Here is a 21,661-nt window from a genome sequence, read left to right as displayed (position 1 = left end):
AATCTCAATGTTTATTTGAGCGAACCCGTTCGAACCGAACCATTCGGCAGACCCAACAAAAAGCATCAGGAATTTATAGCAATATCACCTTTATTGTAATGGCGTTAGAACAGATTATGCCACTCGGCAGACCCGACAATAAAGAGAGTGTCATTTTTTTTCCCAGATGATTCGTCCATATTAATGTCATTGCTTCATACTAATTTAAGCATAAAGTTGAGTCCAAACTGGTATAATAATTTTCTTTTTTTTTTGATTTATTTAATTTAAAGTAAGTATTTTATCTGTTATATTTTCGTTGTTATTTTATTTTCCATAAAAAAGGTTCGGGATGATGTTTACTAATCCCGGGATTCATAGGTATCGAAAATAGTTAGGGATTCCAGGATTGGAATCGCTATACGTGACATGTAATATTATATGCTACATGATATTAAAAAATGTCTCTTTAATGATAATATAATAAACAAAATATGATTCATAACCTTCTTCAGTAGTCTTTACTATGACGGGTTCTGTAAACTGACTATGCTCTATTTGGTTAACAGCTTGTATTCTCACAGCATAGTTGGAATGCGGCCGTAAACCGGATACAATGGCTTCATACTGACTGGTGGATGGGATAATTGAACTGAAAAAGAATAATGCAATCCTAGTAGCTACAAAAGTAATACATGTTAATATATATACTAATTGATAATACTAATGTTTTAATGAGAAAAATTAATGGTAATGGTGCCGCAGATAACCGCATGACCTTTAATAACTTTCTTTTTAGACCAAACACAACCTAACCTAACCTAACTTTTGTGTGTGATAATGACGCATCGAAATGTATGAAACTTTAAATTAACAATTATTGGATTGAAAAGTATCTCCGCCGACAGAAACGGGTATTTAATATAATTGTCTAAATGGGATAAACTGTTTCCACCAAAAAAATGATAAATAATGGTCATGCGGTCATCTGCGGCACTATAATTTGTGTTACGGAAGCTAATTACTAACCAAAAAAGAAATAATTATAAAAGGCAAGAAATTACTCACTTGATGGTTGCTAATGGTTGGCTGGGTTGATTGATGATCAGTGAATGTACAGAAATATTCTGTGTAATGGCGTCATCCCATTGAGCTTGTGTATGAAGCCCATGAAATAGTGTATGCTGGACACTGTATCCCATTAGTGGTGAATTCCCATCGAAGCCTTGCGCCCATCCTAATCGGGCAGTGCGACTCTTGGTATCCAATACTATCAGAGAATGAGGCGGATCTGGTCTTTCTGCATATAAGCAAGTGTGAGCATTGTAAATAGAGTTTTCGAGCAATGGCTTTAAATTATGGGTTTTGTTGGCTATATTGTTTTTTATAATAACAAAAATACCACGATAATATAAGATGTTTAAAAAAATTAATTTTATTGTAAGACACGATGAGCCCATATTGTGTCAAATTCATTATTTTGAGTAAATGACGTTAAAAAAATATACTTATTTCTAATTATAGGTTTTGAGGACATTTAATATAAAAAAAGTAATATAATACACTGGGTACCTATATTCTATCTTAAAAATGGTGTTAAACATGGCTTGAGAAGAAATGGTTACAGTATCAATGAAGTAAAATTGATTTAAGGGCCTTGCCCGTACCGAGCGCTGCCCGAGTCTTATTATGCATACTGTATTGAGATTGACTGCCAAAGATTGACTGTTAACCACCTGACCATGTGGTACTGGTAGCAGAAAGAAAAGAGAAGAGACAACAAGGGGAGAGAAAAAATGTCCACCAATATTTTGGTACCAATGTGCTGCCAACCCATTACTAAAGCTGGCCCGGCCCAGAATAGTGTCAATAATGAGTAGGTACATTCAAAATGTCTATGACAATTTGCGACCGTGTCCCGTCTCTTGGACGCCTTGGTACCAACACGATGTAGTGTGATTCGACCTTTAACTTACTCATACCAAATAGGACGTGACACGAAATAACATTTGATGCCATTTTTTTCCACATTTCTTTTTCAAACTTGTGCCTTGATGGTGGTCACATAGAATTTTAGGGTAAAACCTCATACTTTGGATTTTGTTGCATTTTAGTCATTATTTAATTCAATTTTCAAAATTATGGCGACTTTCTTAAGAAAAGATATAAGAAGACTTACCTTGGACGGATAAATAAATATAATGATCACTGTGCCCAAATGCATTTACGGCTTGACATTTGTAAACTCCAGAATCTTGACGGTCTGTTCTACTTATGAATAATTGTGATCTTAGACCAGAGTCAGTTTTCACTTCAGATGTACTTAATCTACAATAAAAAACAGTATACATAACTGGAAGATGTTTTCGTGGCTAAGATAATAGGTAAGTTTAAACAATTGTACTATTAAGATATATTATAGTTTCAGAAAATACATATGTAAGACGTAAAAAATATATATTGTAATAAAATTTACCTATAGGTATTCAAGTCAAGTCTGTTCATATTATGTGTCCATTGAACTTGAATTGGATTGTCACCGATGACATCACAAATGAGTGTGATGGGCTCATTACGACGAGCAGAAACATTCTTTGATGGCATCTCAAAACGAGCTGGGTCTGGAAAATCAATAATGATTGTAAATATGACAATCGTCAATTAACAAAATTGTAATCCAAGTAACCCTCGTTTATTGCATTCCCTAGCAAGTGTGAATTAGTTAGTTATTATCGCGATCACTTTTTTAGTAATATTTTATTTGTCATGTGACACGTGTCAGGAATCGTCTTAATGAGTGAATCACGTTTTTAATAAAGTACTTTTCGTCACTGTTCTGGCCGAAGACACTAATTCGAAAAAATGACATTGAGTTAGTTATACCAAAATGTTCCTTATTTCAAACTTTACCGTCTGGAAACCTTCTTAATAAATAAACAGTCTTTATTTTAAAGTCATCCTTTTTATGATTACCTACTTAATAAACTCACATGATAGACCATTTCAAACATTTTAACAACTTCAAAGTCAAATTACTCTAGTACCTACTAGTATTCTCCAGTTAGTGTTTTCTGCCAGAACAGAGACGTTTTATATTTTTAATTGTTTTGTTTTTCAAATTGATTGTGAATACTAGGACTAAGAATCAAATGAATTGACATACCTAATAGTATTATGACAGCTTACCATTTACAGATACAAATATAACTTTTGAGAGTGGCGTTCCGATACTATTGTCTGCTTTGCACATGTATTGACCCTCGTCATAGGATGATGCTCCTTCAATTGAAAGAGTACCGTTGCTCATGAACTTAAACCGTCCTCCCAAATTGACCAGAGGTATGAAGTCTCCAATTGTTTGTCCTGAAATAGTAAAGGAAATATTATTGTTGTAATTTGTATGAATAAATCAAAATGAGTGATCGGCATTGGGCAAGAAGCCGACAGGAGGTGGTATGGCGAGGTTTAGATTTCTCGCTCACTGCATAAGTAATTTTTGCAATGGAGGAGTAAATTTTTCATGATCTCAGAAAGTAGATTTACGGCATATTTCTGTCTCTCTAGAAACTGACAAAAGAGAATCAATTGGCAAAGATTTAAAATCGATTTAATCAATAAGAAAAAAGATATCAGGGACCAATATCAAGGGTTGTGCACTTCCTAGAGACATAGACATTTTTGTGATAAAGCTATGTATTTTGTTTTTAAAATTTATTGTATTTTATTGTTTAATTTGTTTTATTCTAGGTACTACTATTTTTGTTTAGAAAATAATAAAAAAACATGCCAAAAAAATATTTTTTGGTGTTTTTGTTTTCATGTCCATGTTTTTTTATTAACTTGATTTACCTATTATTTACTTGATGATGTTATTGTGAATGTCTTGTATTAATAATTTGTTATTTAATCAATATATTTTATTTTTTTACATAAATAAATAAATAATGGCAGAAGTTAGTTAGTCAACATTATTGTCAAAATATATTTGTATGTGTGTCCACCTACCAGAGACACCTAGCGGAAAAATACGAAGCTTTCACTTTGACACATTTTATGCAACGATGCTTATATTGTAAAGTTGTCAATGCAGTATTTCATCTGTAACACACTATAATATTTTAGTAGTTACAATATTTTCCCACCGTCACCATGGGGTGATAAAATATTAATTAATTTAAACGGTTCACATTCAACACAAATATAGAAGATTTTAAATAACTATCCTAAAAATAAATGAAAAAGATTTTCTTCTAAGTATTTCATTTTTGTAATTTTTCAAGTGAAGTATGGAGTCATTTAGGTTTTAATTGCAAGTTATGTAACAACTAAATCGATGTGTCTTAAAATTGAAAAAAAATATATTATAGTGATATTATAATTAATTCCAATTTCTGTAACATGTGGCAGTAGTGAACAGCTTTATCTAACTTTTTATCGTAATTTTGATCATAAAACTTGCTACATTACCCGAAACCTATTTAACAGTACCGATTTTATTACGTATTTTTGAAATATGTACTTACTGAACTTAAATTATATTTTTGTTTCTCATTACTTTTGGATACCTTATAATGTTTATCAAATAATAAACTTTGAAAACATTACCTAGAGACTTCACGTTATTTTACTTACATGATTTTAAAGTAATCTATAAACATTAAAACGAAAAATATTATTCATTTAAAATCAAAGACAAGCTTACAGTTAAAAAAAAACGTTCATGTATTTTATTAAAATTAAATTCAATATTTTTTTCTGTAATGTACCTAGGTACAGTAAATTGTTAACGTTTTTTATATTTATTTAAAAACCAATATTTATGAAAAATGAAAATGCGTATAACTTGAAATCGTTTTTATTTATGTCAAATCGAGCTTCAATATTGTGACTATGCAGATATTAATCAACATTCAGTTTTATCCTAAACTACAATTTTGTAGCTGACTAATTTATGTGGGTATATTAACGAATAGTCAGTTTAATGTCACCTTGTTGTTTAAGCCATGTGATCTGTGGTGCTGGTGATCCTCTTGTTCTGCAATGCAGAGAAAGCACTCCTCCAGCCAGTGCTGAGGCATCTTGAGGTTCATTCAACCATTTCGGTGGAACTGTTCCCATTTAAAGCAGCAGACATGAATTATAAACATAGATGTGTTATTATGTATAATCACTAAAATATCATAAAATTTTAAAATTACTAATGGATCTATCTATTAACAATTCTAAGATACAAAAGGTTAAATACTATTTCACCTAATCAATATTAATCTATTCATTGAAAACAATATTAATAATTTATTATTACGATTGTCTCCAATTAATTTTTCGGTAGGTAACTATTAAATAACTAGTTTATTTGTGTAAACATATAGTATCTCAGATAGTTCTTTAAAATAGTATAAAATGTATTAAATAATATCAGCATAATATACCTACAATTAAAATGATAGATGTATGCATTTTCATGATTTTTAATTAATTCTAAATAATACTTCAACACCTACGTAGTAAGTATTAACAAAATGCATTTTTATTCCAGATAAGAATAAGAAGGTACTCGTAATATTCTATCTTGAAAAAATACGGTGCCGAGTGCAAATAGTAGTTTTTCTTATAAAAAAATCTTGATAGGTATAAGCAGTACTGTTTATAAGCAGTAAGATAATAGGCACGAGAAGTATGTAGTTAAGATATACGTGATAATATTCACCCTTCAAGCGCTATCTAAGTCCACAGCAAGCATAGCTTCAAAACAGAATAAAATTGAAAACGTTATGTGCAAGGTGCTCGAAAGTACAGAACATGAAATGTGAGGCGATATACAAGTGCAGGTGCTAAGATGTGCCGAGTTGTGTTTGCAATGAATTCTTCCAGCGTCCTGCAAAGGAAAGGAACATATAGGGAAAATAAATATCATTAGTTTCTAGATACAAATACACATAATAGTATATTATTTTACTCAACTAGCGTTACGTCACAATATTTACAATTATGAAATTAAATAATATTGGCTTTTTCTATCAAGAAACCAATGATATTGTATGCCATAGCTGGAGCACTGTGAAACTAGTAATTAAAAAGTGACTGTCATAAATCACAATATGGGAGCAATGTTTATTTTAACATTTTATGAAAATAATAAGTCCGATTTGTCATCAAAAATAAATAATAGTAGTACAGTCAATACAGACATTGTCTGCAATGATCCAAATGATAATAATAGTCAATTAAATTATTTCACAAGAGTGACACTCCACTTAATAATGATGAAAATTTTATTGATATTAAGTTAAATGAGAAATTGTATACCTACACTTTAATTATTATTATAAACATATTATACCAAACTAACTAATATATTTATTATGTATATGATATGTAATACTCGTACAAAAAAGCTATCTAAGTATATTCCTTTAAAGTGTTTTCAATTATGTATGTCGAGGTGTACAATAAAATTTAGTAGGTATACTTTATTATTCTACATTGATGATGATGTTGTTATTCTTAATTCTTCAACGCATTATTAAGTAATTATTTCGTTATAGTGTATATAAGTATCTGATTTATGACTATCACTGTTCAATAATTTACAATGTGTATAAGGCAGGCTGCTTGTGATATCAAGGAATCCCACTGAAAGTGCTTTAGGGTACAAAGTCACTGTGCACTGGTGCAACGCTGATTGTGATTTCCAGCCCAGTGGAAAACGAAACTAAGAAATTGTCACGTATCCCAGAACATTTTTATTTGCAATTAATTCAAATAAAATTAGTATCAACTACAGTGAGATTATATTAGACAATTATTGTTCTGGCCAGTAGTATAATATTTATCAAGAAGAAAAATTGATATTCTGAAGAGAAAATTTCTTAGTTTCCCTTTGTTGGTTGTGCGAAGGCTGGGCGGCTAGTGCCAGTGCGTTATGGTACCTTTGACAACCAGCTCAGCGGTATAGTTTACTTTGGCGGCAGCGTTGCTTGCCACACACGTGTACATTCCAGTGTGTCGAGACGCTACGTCTTTAAACACTAGATTACTGAAAAATTCAGCACCACGTTCTTCTACCTGTAAACGTTCATCAGAGTGTTACTTATTTTACCGTCACAAAACCAGTTAGCTAATCCTAAATCTACATTCATTTAACCTAATTATTTAAAATACAATATCTGTGGTTAAGTTATTTCTGCATCCATCTTAATGGAAATATTATTGCTGTGCATGATTTTTTATAGCACTTTACAGTGCTCGAACATAATAAGTATTAATTATTCATTATCATTTATTCAAAAACGCAATTTTTATTTCATCACATTTTCAAATAAAAATGTATAATGTTTTGTCTTACTTTTCCTCAGTACTTACAGCATGGATGGATAGCAATATAGAATATTTACACATTATAATATATTTATATCCATATTCAATATGTGATACACCTAATTAAAATATATATTTCTAGTTAAACTGTAATTAATATATTTTGTTTTTAGTGACAGCTTTTCTATTCTACATTCGAATCTATAGAATACTTACGAAAGTTATCAAAAAAATACGTTTGGACACTAAACAGTAAACACTTACACAAAAAATTAAAACAAAAATGTTAAAAGGGAATGTAAGTTTGTATTGAGATGCGTCGAAATGTTTATGGTTAGCTTTTTCTAGCACCTCAATAAATGTAATGTTTGTATGTAAGTATCCATTAGTGAGAGTATGGGAAAATTAATAAGAGCACAACAATAATAACATATTAAATAAGTTCACCTGTATCATCGGAAGGCTTGAGACTATACTAGAAAATTACACTTAACTATGTCAAAAAAATTCTCATTATATTTCTGAAAATAATCATCTATTCTATATTGAAAAAGTTTCAAAAGAACAATACCTATACAGGAACTAAGCACGGTATCTATGATAAAATTTTTCGTGTATTTTTATTAATGTGGTCAAGTGTATAATAATATAGACAATGTAAAATAAATATATTATATTATTACATACTTGGTTAATATTAATATAATAATTCATAAAGCATACTGACATTTTGAGTTAATTTCAACCCAATTACTTTATTTTTATCGATATTACAATTATTATAGTTACATTGATATCCTATGTATGGAAAACATCATTCTTGTGGTTACAGCCTAGGTAGAATCTTATGTAAAATTCCATTTTAACAATCTGCCAGGACGTATTTCTGCAAACAAGATCCAACCCACACGTAACATGTTGAGAAAATTCAATATTTGAGTTAAGATTGATTTTAAATGATGTATGATTATTTGATTTTATTAAATTATCCCATCAGATGTTTAAATTAAATAATCACAATCATCATATTTTTTAAATCAATCATCCCTCAAATATTAAATTTTCGCAAAATATTATACGTGTGGGTTGGATCTTGTTTGCAGATATACGTCCAATTATGAAAATTATTTGACAAATTGGTAGAAAATCTGAACTCTCTGATCCATCTCTTGGTAATAGGTAGGTACTTGCCAATTATATTTTAAGAAATTATGAAAGCAGCATTTAATACTAGGAAATACATATCAAATTAAAAACACATATATTTATATAAAACTCAGGTTATTATACTGACCTGAAGAGAGGCTGGAATTGGTAAACTATCTTTGAACCAGGAGAAGTAAATTGGAACATCTCCAGAGCTTACACTGCAACTGACTTGAGCTCTTCGACCTTCCTGCAGATTGCTGGGAAATGAAAATGGTTGAATCTCTGGAGGATCTATAAAATAATATAATACATACAGTCATACTAAATATTATATTACATATCCTTTATATACATTTTGTAGATATTTAGTATTTTTATATAATTTATAAATATTAAAAAATTCTAATTATAAATAACTTGAATTAGGTACATATAAATCTTAATAAATCATTTGAAACAAGCAAAACAAATATAATTATTTGAAAATAATTAACATCTTCTATCCAAAATGGGTAATTGTTGTTTTAGTATATACATATGCAGGAGACTTCCATCAAAAAGGAGATGGAGTCTCCGAGAGTCATTGATTTTTTTTATTTATCTGTGTTTGAGATCAAGAATTATATATCTTTGTAAAAAAAATCTTTCAAAACTTGTAAATCTTATTTTAATCAAGGTAAATAGGTGGTAATTTTTCTTTACCTATAGGACTTTCCTAGGGTCTCACGTTACTAGTGTTTTTGCTGTCTTATTTAAAACAAAGTATCACCCATACTTTAGGTACTCCCAGTGATTAGCGATATTTCTTTTCACTGGAGTCAAATTAAATACCAAAAACTTTTTTGGGACCGCATTTATACCTAAGTATATTTTGCGTAATGATACTAACCGATTATTTTACAGAGCAGTAAAATGTTATTAATTATTCAACAGATTAATTTTTAAAAAATCGCGAAAAATTAACGTGGCCTGGGGATTGCTCATTTTTACTATAAATCTTCATCAATATTTTTCCATCCAGAATGAAACTGCTTTGAGCTTTTCTTCCTGTTTTTTTCTCAATAATTTTTGAGAATTCTCGATCAAAACCTATATACAGTCTTTACCAGCAATCTCTTTATTGTGATTAAGATACATATTTGAAAGCTTAAAATGAGCTCTTTTGAAAATAATAATATGACTGAGGTTTTGCATTTTTACCATTGACAATGAGTTGAATATCGCGGCGGGCCTGTTGTCCTTCTGGTGCAGTAACAATGCACGTATAAGCTCCAGCATGGGAGCTTTCGACTCGCGCCAGCCTCAAAGTTCCTTCTGCACTTCCTTGGGACTCAACTCCTCCAGTTAATGAGCCGCCAGAAGATCGTTCCCACCGTACGGAGCTGGAACATGGAAAAAAGAAACGATCAGTTATAATATAATCTCAATTATATAATAATATACTATAATTTATAGATACTTTTCATTAATCATTCAGAGAATAAATAAAAATAATTAATAAGTTTAAATTGTGTTTCGAAAATAAGAGATAGGTATTTTTTGTATGATTGCCAAAATTTTGGTATAAAATATTTACTATAGGTACTGTTCAGAGGTATTTATAAGTATTTGCCTAAGTGCCCACTGCCATTATTATATACCTATATATTTTCCAAAATTGTATTTCGGAGAAAATAAGAATAGAAAATTATTATCATGATTTTAATACACAAACACAAACATAAATTTCCTGATCAAATCTTAAGGGACGAAAAAAGGAAATGCGAAGAAGAGTGAAAATAATAAAATAAAGATTTCCCATAATTGCATTTTATGAACCCCAGGCCATTCTCTTAGAAGCGATCAATAATACTTATCTGAAAGCATTGCCTCAAGGAAAACAAAAGCACTCAAAAATAACGACTGAATCATTTTCCGATAGTATCTACCTTTTTATAACAATATTATCCGATTAAATAAGATACGTACATAATATTATTATATAACAAATATGAAACTATTAATTATTTATCTTTTTATTGCTGTGATAGACCAAAGTTAAAAGATACGAAAGACAGATACGTTTTTTGCCTGTAAATAAAAATACCCTTTTATGCAAGTATGTATGTACTATATAACTATTTACCTTACTGGATAACCAGAATAAGGACAAAACAATGTTATTTCCCTTCCAGCCACCGCTCTTATTGGACTGACAGATCTGACATACGGAGGTCCTGAAAAAATATTAAAAAACTATTTATTAACAACTCCAGTCATCTTTTAAAATTATATCAAATGTAATTTTTTTTTATATTAATGAAATATTCAAATGTAATTGACTATTTCATCAAATTTAAGTTATCATGAATGTAAATAACTTGGATAATTTATTTTAATTTTTAAATTTATATTATACTTACATAATAATATATAATATTGTGGAGAGTATTTTAAATGTAAAAAGATTCACTTAAGTATATGCATTTGAAATTACCATAAATATTAAGTCGCGCCGTGTGAGTGACTTCACCTAGTGAGTTAGCAGCGCGGCATGAGTAGAGGCCACCATCTTCAGAACGTACACTAGATATATTTAAATGGCTGATGACGTCACCATTTTTCGTTACGTATTGTCCAATTTGATACCTGAGATATATATAAAAAACAAATGAGAAATAATTTTTCAGGCCATCTCGACAAAAGTTTGACAACTACTGGTTAGGTAGTTTGGTAATTATAACATGCTTCGATATTAATTCATACAGCCATTCGCTTTAAAAAGTCAATCTCCACGAAACTTTTCCAGTTAAAAAAATGTTCGTATAAATATTTTTCAAATTTGTTCGCACATGCTAATGACGGTACAAAAAGGAAAAAAAATATCTGAGTGAAATAAATAATGCGTTAATTTCCATCAATTAATTATAAGTTATTGCACTATAAAAGATATTCATGTTTCTTTGTATCAAAAATAAGCATTAGCAAGGAAACAATGGTTCTAGAATCGTAGCTGGTTTTCCGTAGACCATTTCCGGTTTCCGATGAACGCCAGTCCAAATACAATAAATTATTTAGACTTTATTTTTACTACCTAACAAGTATTAGACAAAATAGACAGAAAGAGTTTTAAATATACATATAAATTTATATTTTTAGAGATGTAGATTATAAAAATGGCCTTCTAAATCCATTAGATACAAACAGAATACGTTTTTTAAAATAGAGATAATATACTGTTTGTTGCAGTCGAGTTTTATCAACCATGAATGCGGCCAACGAGGGATAATTAGTAAGAAAACAGAATATTTATTATAATCTGTTTTAACGTTACGCAAGTTAATGACAGTAGAACAGCGTGGTATGGAAAAGTAGGTACACTGCACATAACGCACAACAAACTAGAATTATATAATTATTGGATAAAGGGACCAACGGTATGAACTATAAATAGTAGAGTCACTATAATAATAAAGAATGTTTAGTCACTCAGTGGTACCCAAGAGGCAGAAAATATATGACAGATAAAAAGATAAAAATAGATGTAACGAACAGGATCAAGATGAATGGAATCAGGTTGTAGAGAATTATATCTAACAGTGGATTTATATAGGCATAAATGATTATAAATGTAGAAATATTTAAATACATTCTTTGATCGTTGGGTACGGGTTGGTAAATTTCTTGTACAAAAGAAGCGCTGAGACAAATTTATTAAAACATTGCGTTTATCGCAATTTTAGGTATGTGGAATTAAAAAGCAATTATTATTATTGTCTATCATCCCTCATTTATTAATTGTAATTTAATTGTTTCGTTAACTGTCTCGTGTAATTTTCTTAGTGTCTGTCTTGTACCTAATTCCTCGTGTCATAACGGTTACAGGCTGCCCATCGAGAAGCCATTGGAAGCCAGGAGGAGGTGCTCCTGATGCTGAACAGCGCAAAGATACTGAAGGTCCTCCACGAAGAGCTTGCTCTATGAACGTGTACTGCAACTCCGGTGCCGTGTCTGAAATTGTATATATTTTCAAAAAATGATCTGCGAACGTTATCTAAAGATACTGAATTCAGAAGTTTTATTGTAATATAACATAATTATTTGCTTTTAACATGTGGTAAAACTATCTAGGCATAGTTTAGGACATTCAATATATCAACTATTATATTATAATAAAGACGGCTCACCTCCAAGTCGTATCTCTGCGCTGGCTTGGGCACTTTCCATATCATTCCTGACAATGCATTGATACATTCCAGCATCCGATCTTCGCACTGAATTAAGCACAAGTGTGAGTGCATTGTTGACGCGGACTTGCCCGTCTCCGTGAATACCTCCACTCATTAAGTTGGTCTCTCCTCCGTTGACTGGAGAGCCGTCATGAAGCCACTGAACAGGACCCAAGGGGGTGCCGCTTACTGAACAGTTTAATACTGCTGTACCACCTGAATTGACGATCTGAAATAAAGTAGTTATAATGTTTTATTGTATCTAGAATACTGAAGTCATTCTTTGTTTCTTTTGAGTCGATTGAGAGAGTCAAGAAAACGTAAACATTTAAATTCAAGTACTATTCGTTATAATGTAGATGTAACAATAGATCGTAAAGTCGTGATACACTATAAATATTAAAGACAATATTCTTCATATTATGCAATAGGTAGTGTCACCCTGTCTACACGCCACTTGAGGGGTGCTTCACTGTCACATATTTTCACAAAGAAACCTTCGATTTGCATACATATTAGGTACACATGCGAATTAGTTGAGGTTATTTCATTATTCGATAGATGTATTGAAACACATAACCAAATAAGTAAATCCGCGTGGACCTTTACAATAATATATTATATTTGTTTTGATTTATATGTAACGTATGAGAGAAAATAAATGTAAACGTGTAACAAAGAGTGAAATAGGGATAAAACGTATTAAACGACTAAGGTGAGAGAAAGCATACACGTAATTGCAAAATTCTAAATTTGAAAAATATACTGACACGCAAATAAAAGAATCAAATATTTTAATCGGGTCGTGAAAGAAAACAAATGAAACGATAGTCTCATAATAGTTTTAAAGGTCCACTAGAACATCGTCATACTCAATAATGTTGACAGATGGCATTGCCATCTAGTTTTTTAATAACATATGGGGCATGTCGTATCAATTCATTTTTTTTTACCTTATACTCATGTTTGAAATTCCTTCAATATCGTTTTCCTTTTTTAATAATCTGTAAAAATAGCTGAGATAGAAAGAATCTTCAAAGTTGATTTACCTATCTAAAGATTTTTTGATAATGAAGCTTAAATCGGGAGAGGGGGTTAAAATTAAGGCTGTAATCGCACCAAGCTCAAAAATAAAAAAAAATCACTTACAATAATTATAAAATAGAAAAAAATATCTGGTCAATTTTATTATACGATTGATATTATATTATTATGTTTAAAATTCATTGAAGATTATAGTAAAACCATTATCATTGTAGTATAATAATTATTAATAAGACGGCTTGCTTGTATTAAGTATGTATGTAGGTACTTGTGCTACTCCGTAACTCATTATGATTGATATCATTGTTATTGTCACCAGGCAACTTATATACTTTAATATTTATTTTACATATCACAAAAACACAAATACGAACCCTCAATCTACACATAATAATTGAAAAATGTACCTACACCTACGCTAGTTTTTTTTTTACCGAGATTGAAGTAAAAAAAATATACATACTAAATTGTAATATTATGTCATATATTACATACAATAATATTGTTATAAGAGAATTTTGTTATGATCCAATATGACAGCATAAAAGACTTTTGAAAAGTTATATAGCTAAAATAATGACAGCATTATAGAACAATTTTGAGAATACATTTTTGTTACTAAAAAGCTTAGAGTAATCGTTTTTTTATTAAGGGATTAGAAAATTTTCCCGTCTACTACCTATCTGGTGAGATGCAAATTTGGTTTCAAGTCATGCTTTTGAATAATCGAATAGAGGCTATTTCAATCAATTTCAATTAACACGTCTGCAAGGTTTCATCGGGTAGAAGGTTCAATTAAATTATTTAATTATACACGTCCCTTAAAAAAACACCGCTACGCTCCACAGGAAATTGGCCTTTGCGGATAAAGAAGAATATATCTTGAATTGTCAGCAGATATTTTTTCCAACGATTTATAACATTTCTTCATTATTACAGACATCTGTTTTATATGTTATATTACACAAAAGTTACCACCGAAGCATATGGTTTCGATTTTTATCACCAATATTATAATTATAACATTTATTCACTGATTTTATAACAATTGTAATATTTATATTGCATATAATTTATATATTTAGCATATTATAGTAGTTTTAGAATTTATAATACTAAAATCTTTGTTTGTGTCTTATAAATCGGTAAAAAGGAGTCAATAAAAGGTAAACACTTAAATATATTCACTAAATCATAGTTTTCCGAAAAAAAATGTTGTATGGAAATTTAAACCCATAATTTTAATAGAATAATTAAATTAATACATAAAAAAAATTAAACTGAATTTCAGTTTCATGGAGTAGGTAGTTCAAACAACTTATATAATATTAAATTTACATATTTTAACAGATCAAGTGATATTCATAATAATATATTATATGGTTAGTAAAAAGGTTGAATAACCGATTCCATCCAAAATCACAGCATTATGGACCGTCGTAACGTGAAGGTGTCCAATTTAAGGGATGAATAGAGGAAGGATTTATGGGAAGCTATTATCAACTCTTCATATATATATATCTACTTATACAGTACTAAATTGAAAAAAAATTAATGCTCTGGTGAGCACATGCAACATTTTTTTGTCTTGTTCTCCATTCTTGGACACATTGGGAGTTTGATTATTTTTAGCAGATGCATTCGCACATTTTTTAATTAAGTAGTGAATTTGCGTATTTTCTTTTGCCATACTCTTAAGATTATTATGGGGTTGATAAGTGAGTGGACGAAACTCACCCAACCAAAGCAACAGAAAAAACATTATTTTATCTAGCAATGTCGTTTTAGTGACGTATGACAAAGTTGTATACTTACCTATTGAAATAAATACTAAAAATAAAACTGCAGATGTAGTTTTTAAAACAAATAATCATAGAAATGGGTATGTTTCTAAAGTTAGGTATGTTTGTCTTATTATCTTAGTGATTCTATGAAGTATACAAGAATCAAATTCATTCATTCTCAAAATATAGATTCGATTGTGCAGATACCTCCATATGTACTTCGTACAATATTTGAATTAGAATAACAATATACTTACAAAATTAATTGACAATGAAGGTAAAAGTCTGTTAAAAATTATTTGATTGTCATTATGGTTCAAAGTTATTGTTTATCTGTCGGTGACTTTGATACTAAGTTTTTTGCCACGATAGTCATTCGATCATGTGCGGGTGATTTTGCCGTAACTAAAGTGATGTTAATGTTTCGTGATAGTTTTTGTATTATAAGTGGGTCAGCATAATACGAAAAAAACAAAAAAAAACGTTTTAAAATGTTTAAGTTAAAATAATAATCGCATTTTATGAAATCACCACGGTTCAAACTTTTACCTAGTCCAATCGATAGCATTTTGGTTTATTCATATTATTTTAAAGATGCCTAATTTCATATTACTATTAATTAATACAATTTAAATCTAGCAGTAATTGAATCGTGATAAGCAGAAAGGAACCAACTAACGTTTTTAGGTATTTTGAGTTATGGATGGAAAATTCAAATTAAAATTTGTCAAAGAGATTCAAGTTCAATTCGGTCTAGCTTTCATTTTATTTACATTATTTTCATTTTGCTTAACGGACAAATGTTTTAAACCTCAAATTTTCTGTTATGAAAAAAAAACCAACTGCTAAGTACCTGTCATAGTCAGTATCAAACTGTCAGAAGAGGCAAGAGGTCAAGGTTTCTTTGATGGTATGGAGTACTCTATCTTTACCTTAAGTTATTTTGCTTAAGTTATAAAAAATATACAAATATTTATTTGCAATTTGATATTTTATGACAAATAAATAGTTGACGACTTTGCAAGTAATATGAAATAATAAAAAAGAGAATCAGCAGTTGGTTCCTTTATGTAAAATAGTTTCTAGTGACTATTTGTATGGAAAATGTCATACAATGAAAAGGAACCAACCGTATTATTGATTAATATCTTAAGATATATTACTGTATTTTATATTTTTTTAGTAGTAATAGAAATATATTAATAATAGTCACAGTATTTAATAGTTGCCATGTTCCCAACATTTACATAAAGTCTATAAAAACATGTACAGACTTTGAAGCTCAATATCTCCATTTAGAAATTTTGCAGATGGGTTTCTTATGTTTATCTCAATCCAATTATTACAATGGATTATTTTGATTAATTAAATTCTTCTTGCAGGTATAATCGGAAAGTATTTCAGTGAACTTAAATAATATTATTACACGGGAAGCGCGGTAAATATTGACACACGCTGAGGCAACAAAAAATCTAGGATACAATAGGAAAAGAAAGACGCCATAAGTAACCAATAATTGAAAATCAATAAATTTACCTCACTAAATTTTGTGTAAGTGCCCAGACCCGTTTATAATATTTCTTGTTCAAATATACCTATGTACTAACAGCTATTCGCGTATTCTATCACCGACGTTTGACCATACTAAGTTTATGATGTAGTAGGTACTTTATACTAATTTGAATAAACATAATTATGGGGGCTAGTAACTTAAATATTTATAATAAAAAATAACTATGTTTTTACAGAGGTTAATCGTAGTTGATATTGCCCCAATAATAACAATATGAATTGTTAATGGCGTAATTTCGGCCACGCGCCACTTCACAGCTAAAATTTGGTTACGTAGAAAACTTCTAACTTAATATTAAATTTATTACACCATGAAATACTACATATACCTACCACAATACGTATTTTGTATACATTGTTAATATTTTCAAAATTGTCGGCCGTGACATAATATAAGGTACGTAGACAATTCGTCGCTCAAGTTTTAGGTAACTTGTATATACGCGATTTATTAGTTTTAAGTTAACGGAGATTAAAGATTGTACCGAGTAGAATGCCGGTTGGTAGAAACATGAGCTAATTACTTAAAAAAACATGACAATACCTTCTTAAGACAAAGTGAAACTATATACACAATATCTATTATTTCGAAAAGTCAAAGTCTTCCCTTTACAATATTAAGTGGACGGGGATAGGTACAATTTTTTATTGTGCATGGAATAATAAATTAATTAAAATTTTTATGAGTATATTGTCAAGGTGTAGATGACAACATAAATACACACAGAAACAAAATCACATGATCTAACACACAATATAATAAATAGTACAACAAATAGTTCTCACTAGAGAGACACCGGATACAGCCTCAATACATGCCAACGAATTTTCAACACTTATGTGGGTGACAAAATTTTCCCCAGATAAGGCATACAGGTCTATTGTGTAAGTGATTTTTTTCATAAACTGTTCATGAGTCACTACAAAGTAAACACCATATATATCGAAAGCCTTGCATTGATTGTGACTAAAACGAAAGATAATGCATAATATTATGCAGTGACGTCCCTAGATAAAATGCCGCCCATAGGCAGCGCCAAAATGCCGCCCCATTTTTTATACATTATTTTTTATCACCCTTTCATGACTTCAATATCTAATAAACCCTTATATGGATACATTACTAACAAAATATATATGTACCTACCACTAATACATACAAAATTAAACTTAGACATAAAAAACGAATAATTATACTTACCCATATCATCAGAGTCTAAGTTTCTATGTGGTTGATATTTTACTCACATTTGGTTGTACCATTAAATTTACGCCATTTTTACTATCCTATTATTGTAGGCATATAAACAAAATAATTTTTGCCATGTCTAAATGATTCTCCTCGATTTGCCGCCCTTCGAGTAACTGCCGCCCCCAAGCGTGGCTCAATCTGCCTACCCCCACGGGACGTCACTGATATTATGATCATGTTTTTGTTGAAGAAATGAATGTTTGTTCCTTTTATTAATAAAAAAAACGGTTGTGAAATAATAAGCCATGTTGGATTTGTAGTTACGGTATTATAAATTTGTTGATCAGAAGAAGGGTTGTGTATTTTATCAATATTAATCGATGGTAAAAAAATATTTATACAATTTTATTTAACATTTCTTCTAAAATACACAAAGAAAAAAATTTATATTATATTCATATACTAGGGTTCACAATATTGTTTCATTTATTAATATTCTTAGCCTTGTTGTTATTTTACCTTCATTCAAAGACTACGCCATTTCATACGTGGGCTAATGAAAATATTTTAGTTATCGGATTCCCTCTCTTACATCACTGTAGTAACGAGACCGTCCATAATAAATTTATCTTGTCAGTATATTATTAACCACCCTAAAAGTCTTCTTAACCCTTATCACGATGTATTCTGTCACGCGTTTGACCCTCGCGTCTCTAATTTATTTTCACGGGGGCCTTATTTCAATAAAATAGACATAAAGAGCGGAACATAATTCGTGGCTGAAATATTTTAACCCTCTAATGTACTTTTCCTTTCAGGCGGGAACTTGTTTTTTTTACATTTTAAAATTTAAGCCGACGCTTTGTAACTATAGGTCATGACAACTTGACATGCAGATTTGGTACAATTATCCTTTGATAATATAACCATATTATGAATGTCAACCTGATTCGACTAGGGATTGTAATCCCAGACAATATTTTTCGAGAGATTTTGGGATAATAATTATTTTTTTATTATTTTAATATATATACCAGTATCGATAAAAGACAATATACATTTACTATGATTAATTCTAAAGATTTAAAACAAAATGTGTAACCATTAATATTACTATATTTATTATCCTGAAAAAAGTGCGTAACTATTATGTTGTTACAAGAGTTTCTGAAAAAATTCTATACAAACAATAGTATTACGTACCTACCTACTTAATATTATGTTGAAAAATTTTAATGTTTGCAATATATATTAATTAGGTAGAAAAACTTATAAAATCCTAAAATATGATATTCTTTCGCTTAAATATAAAATTATACGGACTAAAAAAAAATTTGATATAATTTAAAATTATGAAATTATCATTTTTAGTTTATATTTCTTCAGTTCATGAAATTACGCTATTTTTCTCAAAAAAAAAACTCCAAAACCTTAGGAAATGAACCTTTTCAATCCCGGGATTTTGGGATCAAGAAAGCGAGCTGGTATAAAAACCCTAAACCTAACCCTATTTTATATTATCCATATAAAGGAGGTAATATAATATTTTCTAAAAATATAGAATCGGTCAAATAGAGATATATAACGGAAATCGCTGTACTCACTCAATAATCTGCATTATTATTTAAAAATATAATAAATACCCATCGGTTATTTTTCATTCAGTAAATTTATTCAGTATTATAATTTTTAATGTGTGGAAACAAAATTTAATAAACTATTTTTTATTTAATTAAGAATGTAACATTCTTTTTATTGAACATAAATAATTTGAAAACACTTATCGCTTCAGAGAGTATTGTAAGAGCCATTAGTTAAAATTTGTCGCAATTAGATGATATATGCCTATATCATTATGGTCGATGTGCGTGGGTGCGAATCCCGAAAGACGCAGGTTCAACCTGCTGGGTGTCGTATTTTTTTCAAATATTTTTTTTTCTATTGGTTATATTTCCCAGAAGTGTTTTCAAATTATGTATTTTAAACAAAATTTATAATCGGATATTAGACATTAAACCAATCAACTATTCGTCGCTTGCCGATAAGCTAGCCACTCCATATTATTTAAAAATGAATTTATATTATATATAATATCTAACTCAAAATATCTAATTTTCTGACAAATATCTATTTTTATGGTAGTTAAAAGATCTTAGCAATGGTTTTTTGTTGTACAATATCTAATATTATTTCTATAACATTCGGTAAGTTACTGTGCAAAAAATATCTACACCATTGAATAGTTCGGCGGGTATCAAGAAAAAGTTGGAAGACGCCGAGTGAGACAACCCGATACAGCAAGAGCAATTTAAATACTGTCGGCATATGATCATAATTATACAATTTCACCTCGCCTATTTCTTTTCTCTGCATGAAGAAATTGGATCTGCACACCTCACATCCTCTATCGTGTCGCTATAATATTAAGACTTACAATTTTCATACAGCAACCATATCTTTAAAATTAAATAAAGTGACATACGTCAGTCAATCACTAACGTGACGAATTTGGGGGCATGAGAGAGTGAAGAGGAGAATACGTAGTGAATTATTCACAAATGAAAGCCACCTTCTCAAAAATGATAAAAATGAAGTAACATATTAATATAATTTTGAAATATGGAAAGATATCATAATGCTATAATTATTATATCGTATTTTTATATTACGATATACTTAATTATATTTAAAAGAGTCACTACGATAAGTACTAAAGTACTCGTAACATGCGTAATTAAGTAATGTTTGAATAAATTTAGATACTGTACGACAACATTATTTAGGCAACAACAGGAAGTCGCTCTTATCGCGTATAGAATATTTCACAGTGTTGTCATTTTTTGAGAAAACATATCCCGCGAAATTAGGTTTTAAGTTTATATCAATTCTATTCTCAGTAAGTTTATAAGTACATTAATTTATATGTCTAATTATTGTTCAATAAATATCAATAGATTTTTTTTTCAAATAATTTCACCTCTTAATTATTACTATTATATTAGGTTAATTATTACAGCGTAATTATTGAATTTGGAAGGAAATGTATCATTGAACCCACATTAACTGATAATATTGCTGCAGGTATTTATTAATTAAATAACTAGAACACAAATTATGAGTAAAAAAGTAGAAGTGAAAGATATAACATATTCAATATTATATTGATGACCCAATCACATGTTTTATAATTTACAAATGATGTCTTTATATCGTATTTTTAGTAAAATTGTTGTAGAAACACATACTGTGAAAATAATTTTCTATAAATTAAATTATATCCACCTTACATAAATTTTAAAACAATATGTACCTACTTATCGGTTTAAAAATTAGGAAAAAATAGGACAATTCATTAACTAACTAATGATCATTTATACTTAATTATTATACGTCTAAAAATATTAATAAAATTG

The 21,661-nt window shown here is 29.6% G+C and overlaps 1 protein-coding gene across 1 annotated transcript in view; it reads right to left on the bottom strand.

Annotated features, from left to right (window-relative positions):
- The window catches only part of LOC147072214 (cell adhesion molecule Dscam1-like), a 207,701-nt gene that overhangs the window by 18,023 nt on the left and 168,017 nt on the right, over window positions 1-21,661 (bottom strand). The window contains exons 9-21 of the mRNA XM_085946707.1: window positions 12,615-12,885; window positions 12,285-12,438; window positions 10,925-11,076; window positions 10,574-10,664; window positions 9,649-9,830; window positions 8,594-8,739; window positions 6,912-7,068; window positions 4,968-5,087; window positions 3,166-3,342; window positions 2,456-2,600; window positions 2,159-2,307; window positions 1,048-1,279; window positions 486-631 (exon numbers count right to left, since the gene is read on the bottom strand). Coding sequence (XP_085802833.1) covers window positions 486-631; window positions 1,048-1,279; window positions 2,159-2,307; window positions 2,456-2,600; window positions 3,166-3,342; window positions 4,968-5,087; window positions 6,912-7,068; window positions 8,594-8,739; window positions 9,649-9,830; window positions 10,574-10,664; window positions 10,925-11,076; window positions 12,285-12,438; window positions 12,615-12,885 — 2,122 coding nt within the window. The remainder of the gene's footprint in view (window positions 1-485; window positions 632-1,047; window positions 1,280-2,158; window positions 2,308-2,455; window positions 2,601-3,165; window positions 3,343-4,967; window positions 5,088-6,911; window positions 7,069-8,593; window positions 8,740-9,648; window positions 9,831-10,573; window positions 10,665-10,924; window positions 11,077-12,284; window positions 12,439-12,614; window positions 12,886-21,661) is intronic.

This window comes from Rhyacophila brunnea, unplaced genomic scaffold, assembly GCF_057557595.1.
Source record: "Rhyacophila brunnea isolate RB1 unplaced genomic scaffold, BYU_Rbru_1.0 scaffold_2, whole genome shotgun sequence".
Lineage (NCBI taxonomy): Eukaryota > Metazoa > Arthropoda > Insecta > Trichoptera > Rhyacophilidae > Rhyacophila > Rhyacophila brunnea.
The sequence above is the reverse complement of the archived record's forward strand: the minus strand, read 5'-3'. Positions and strand labels throughout refer to the sequence as shown.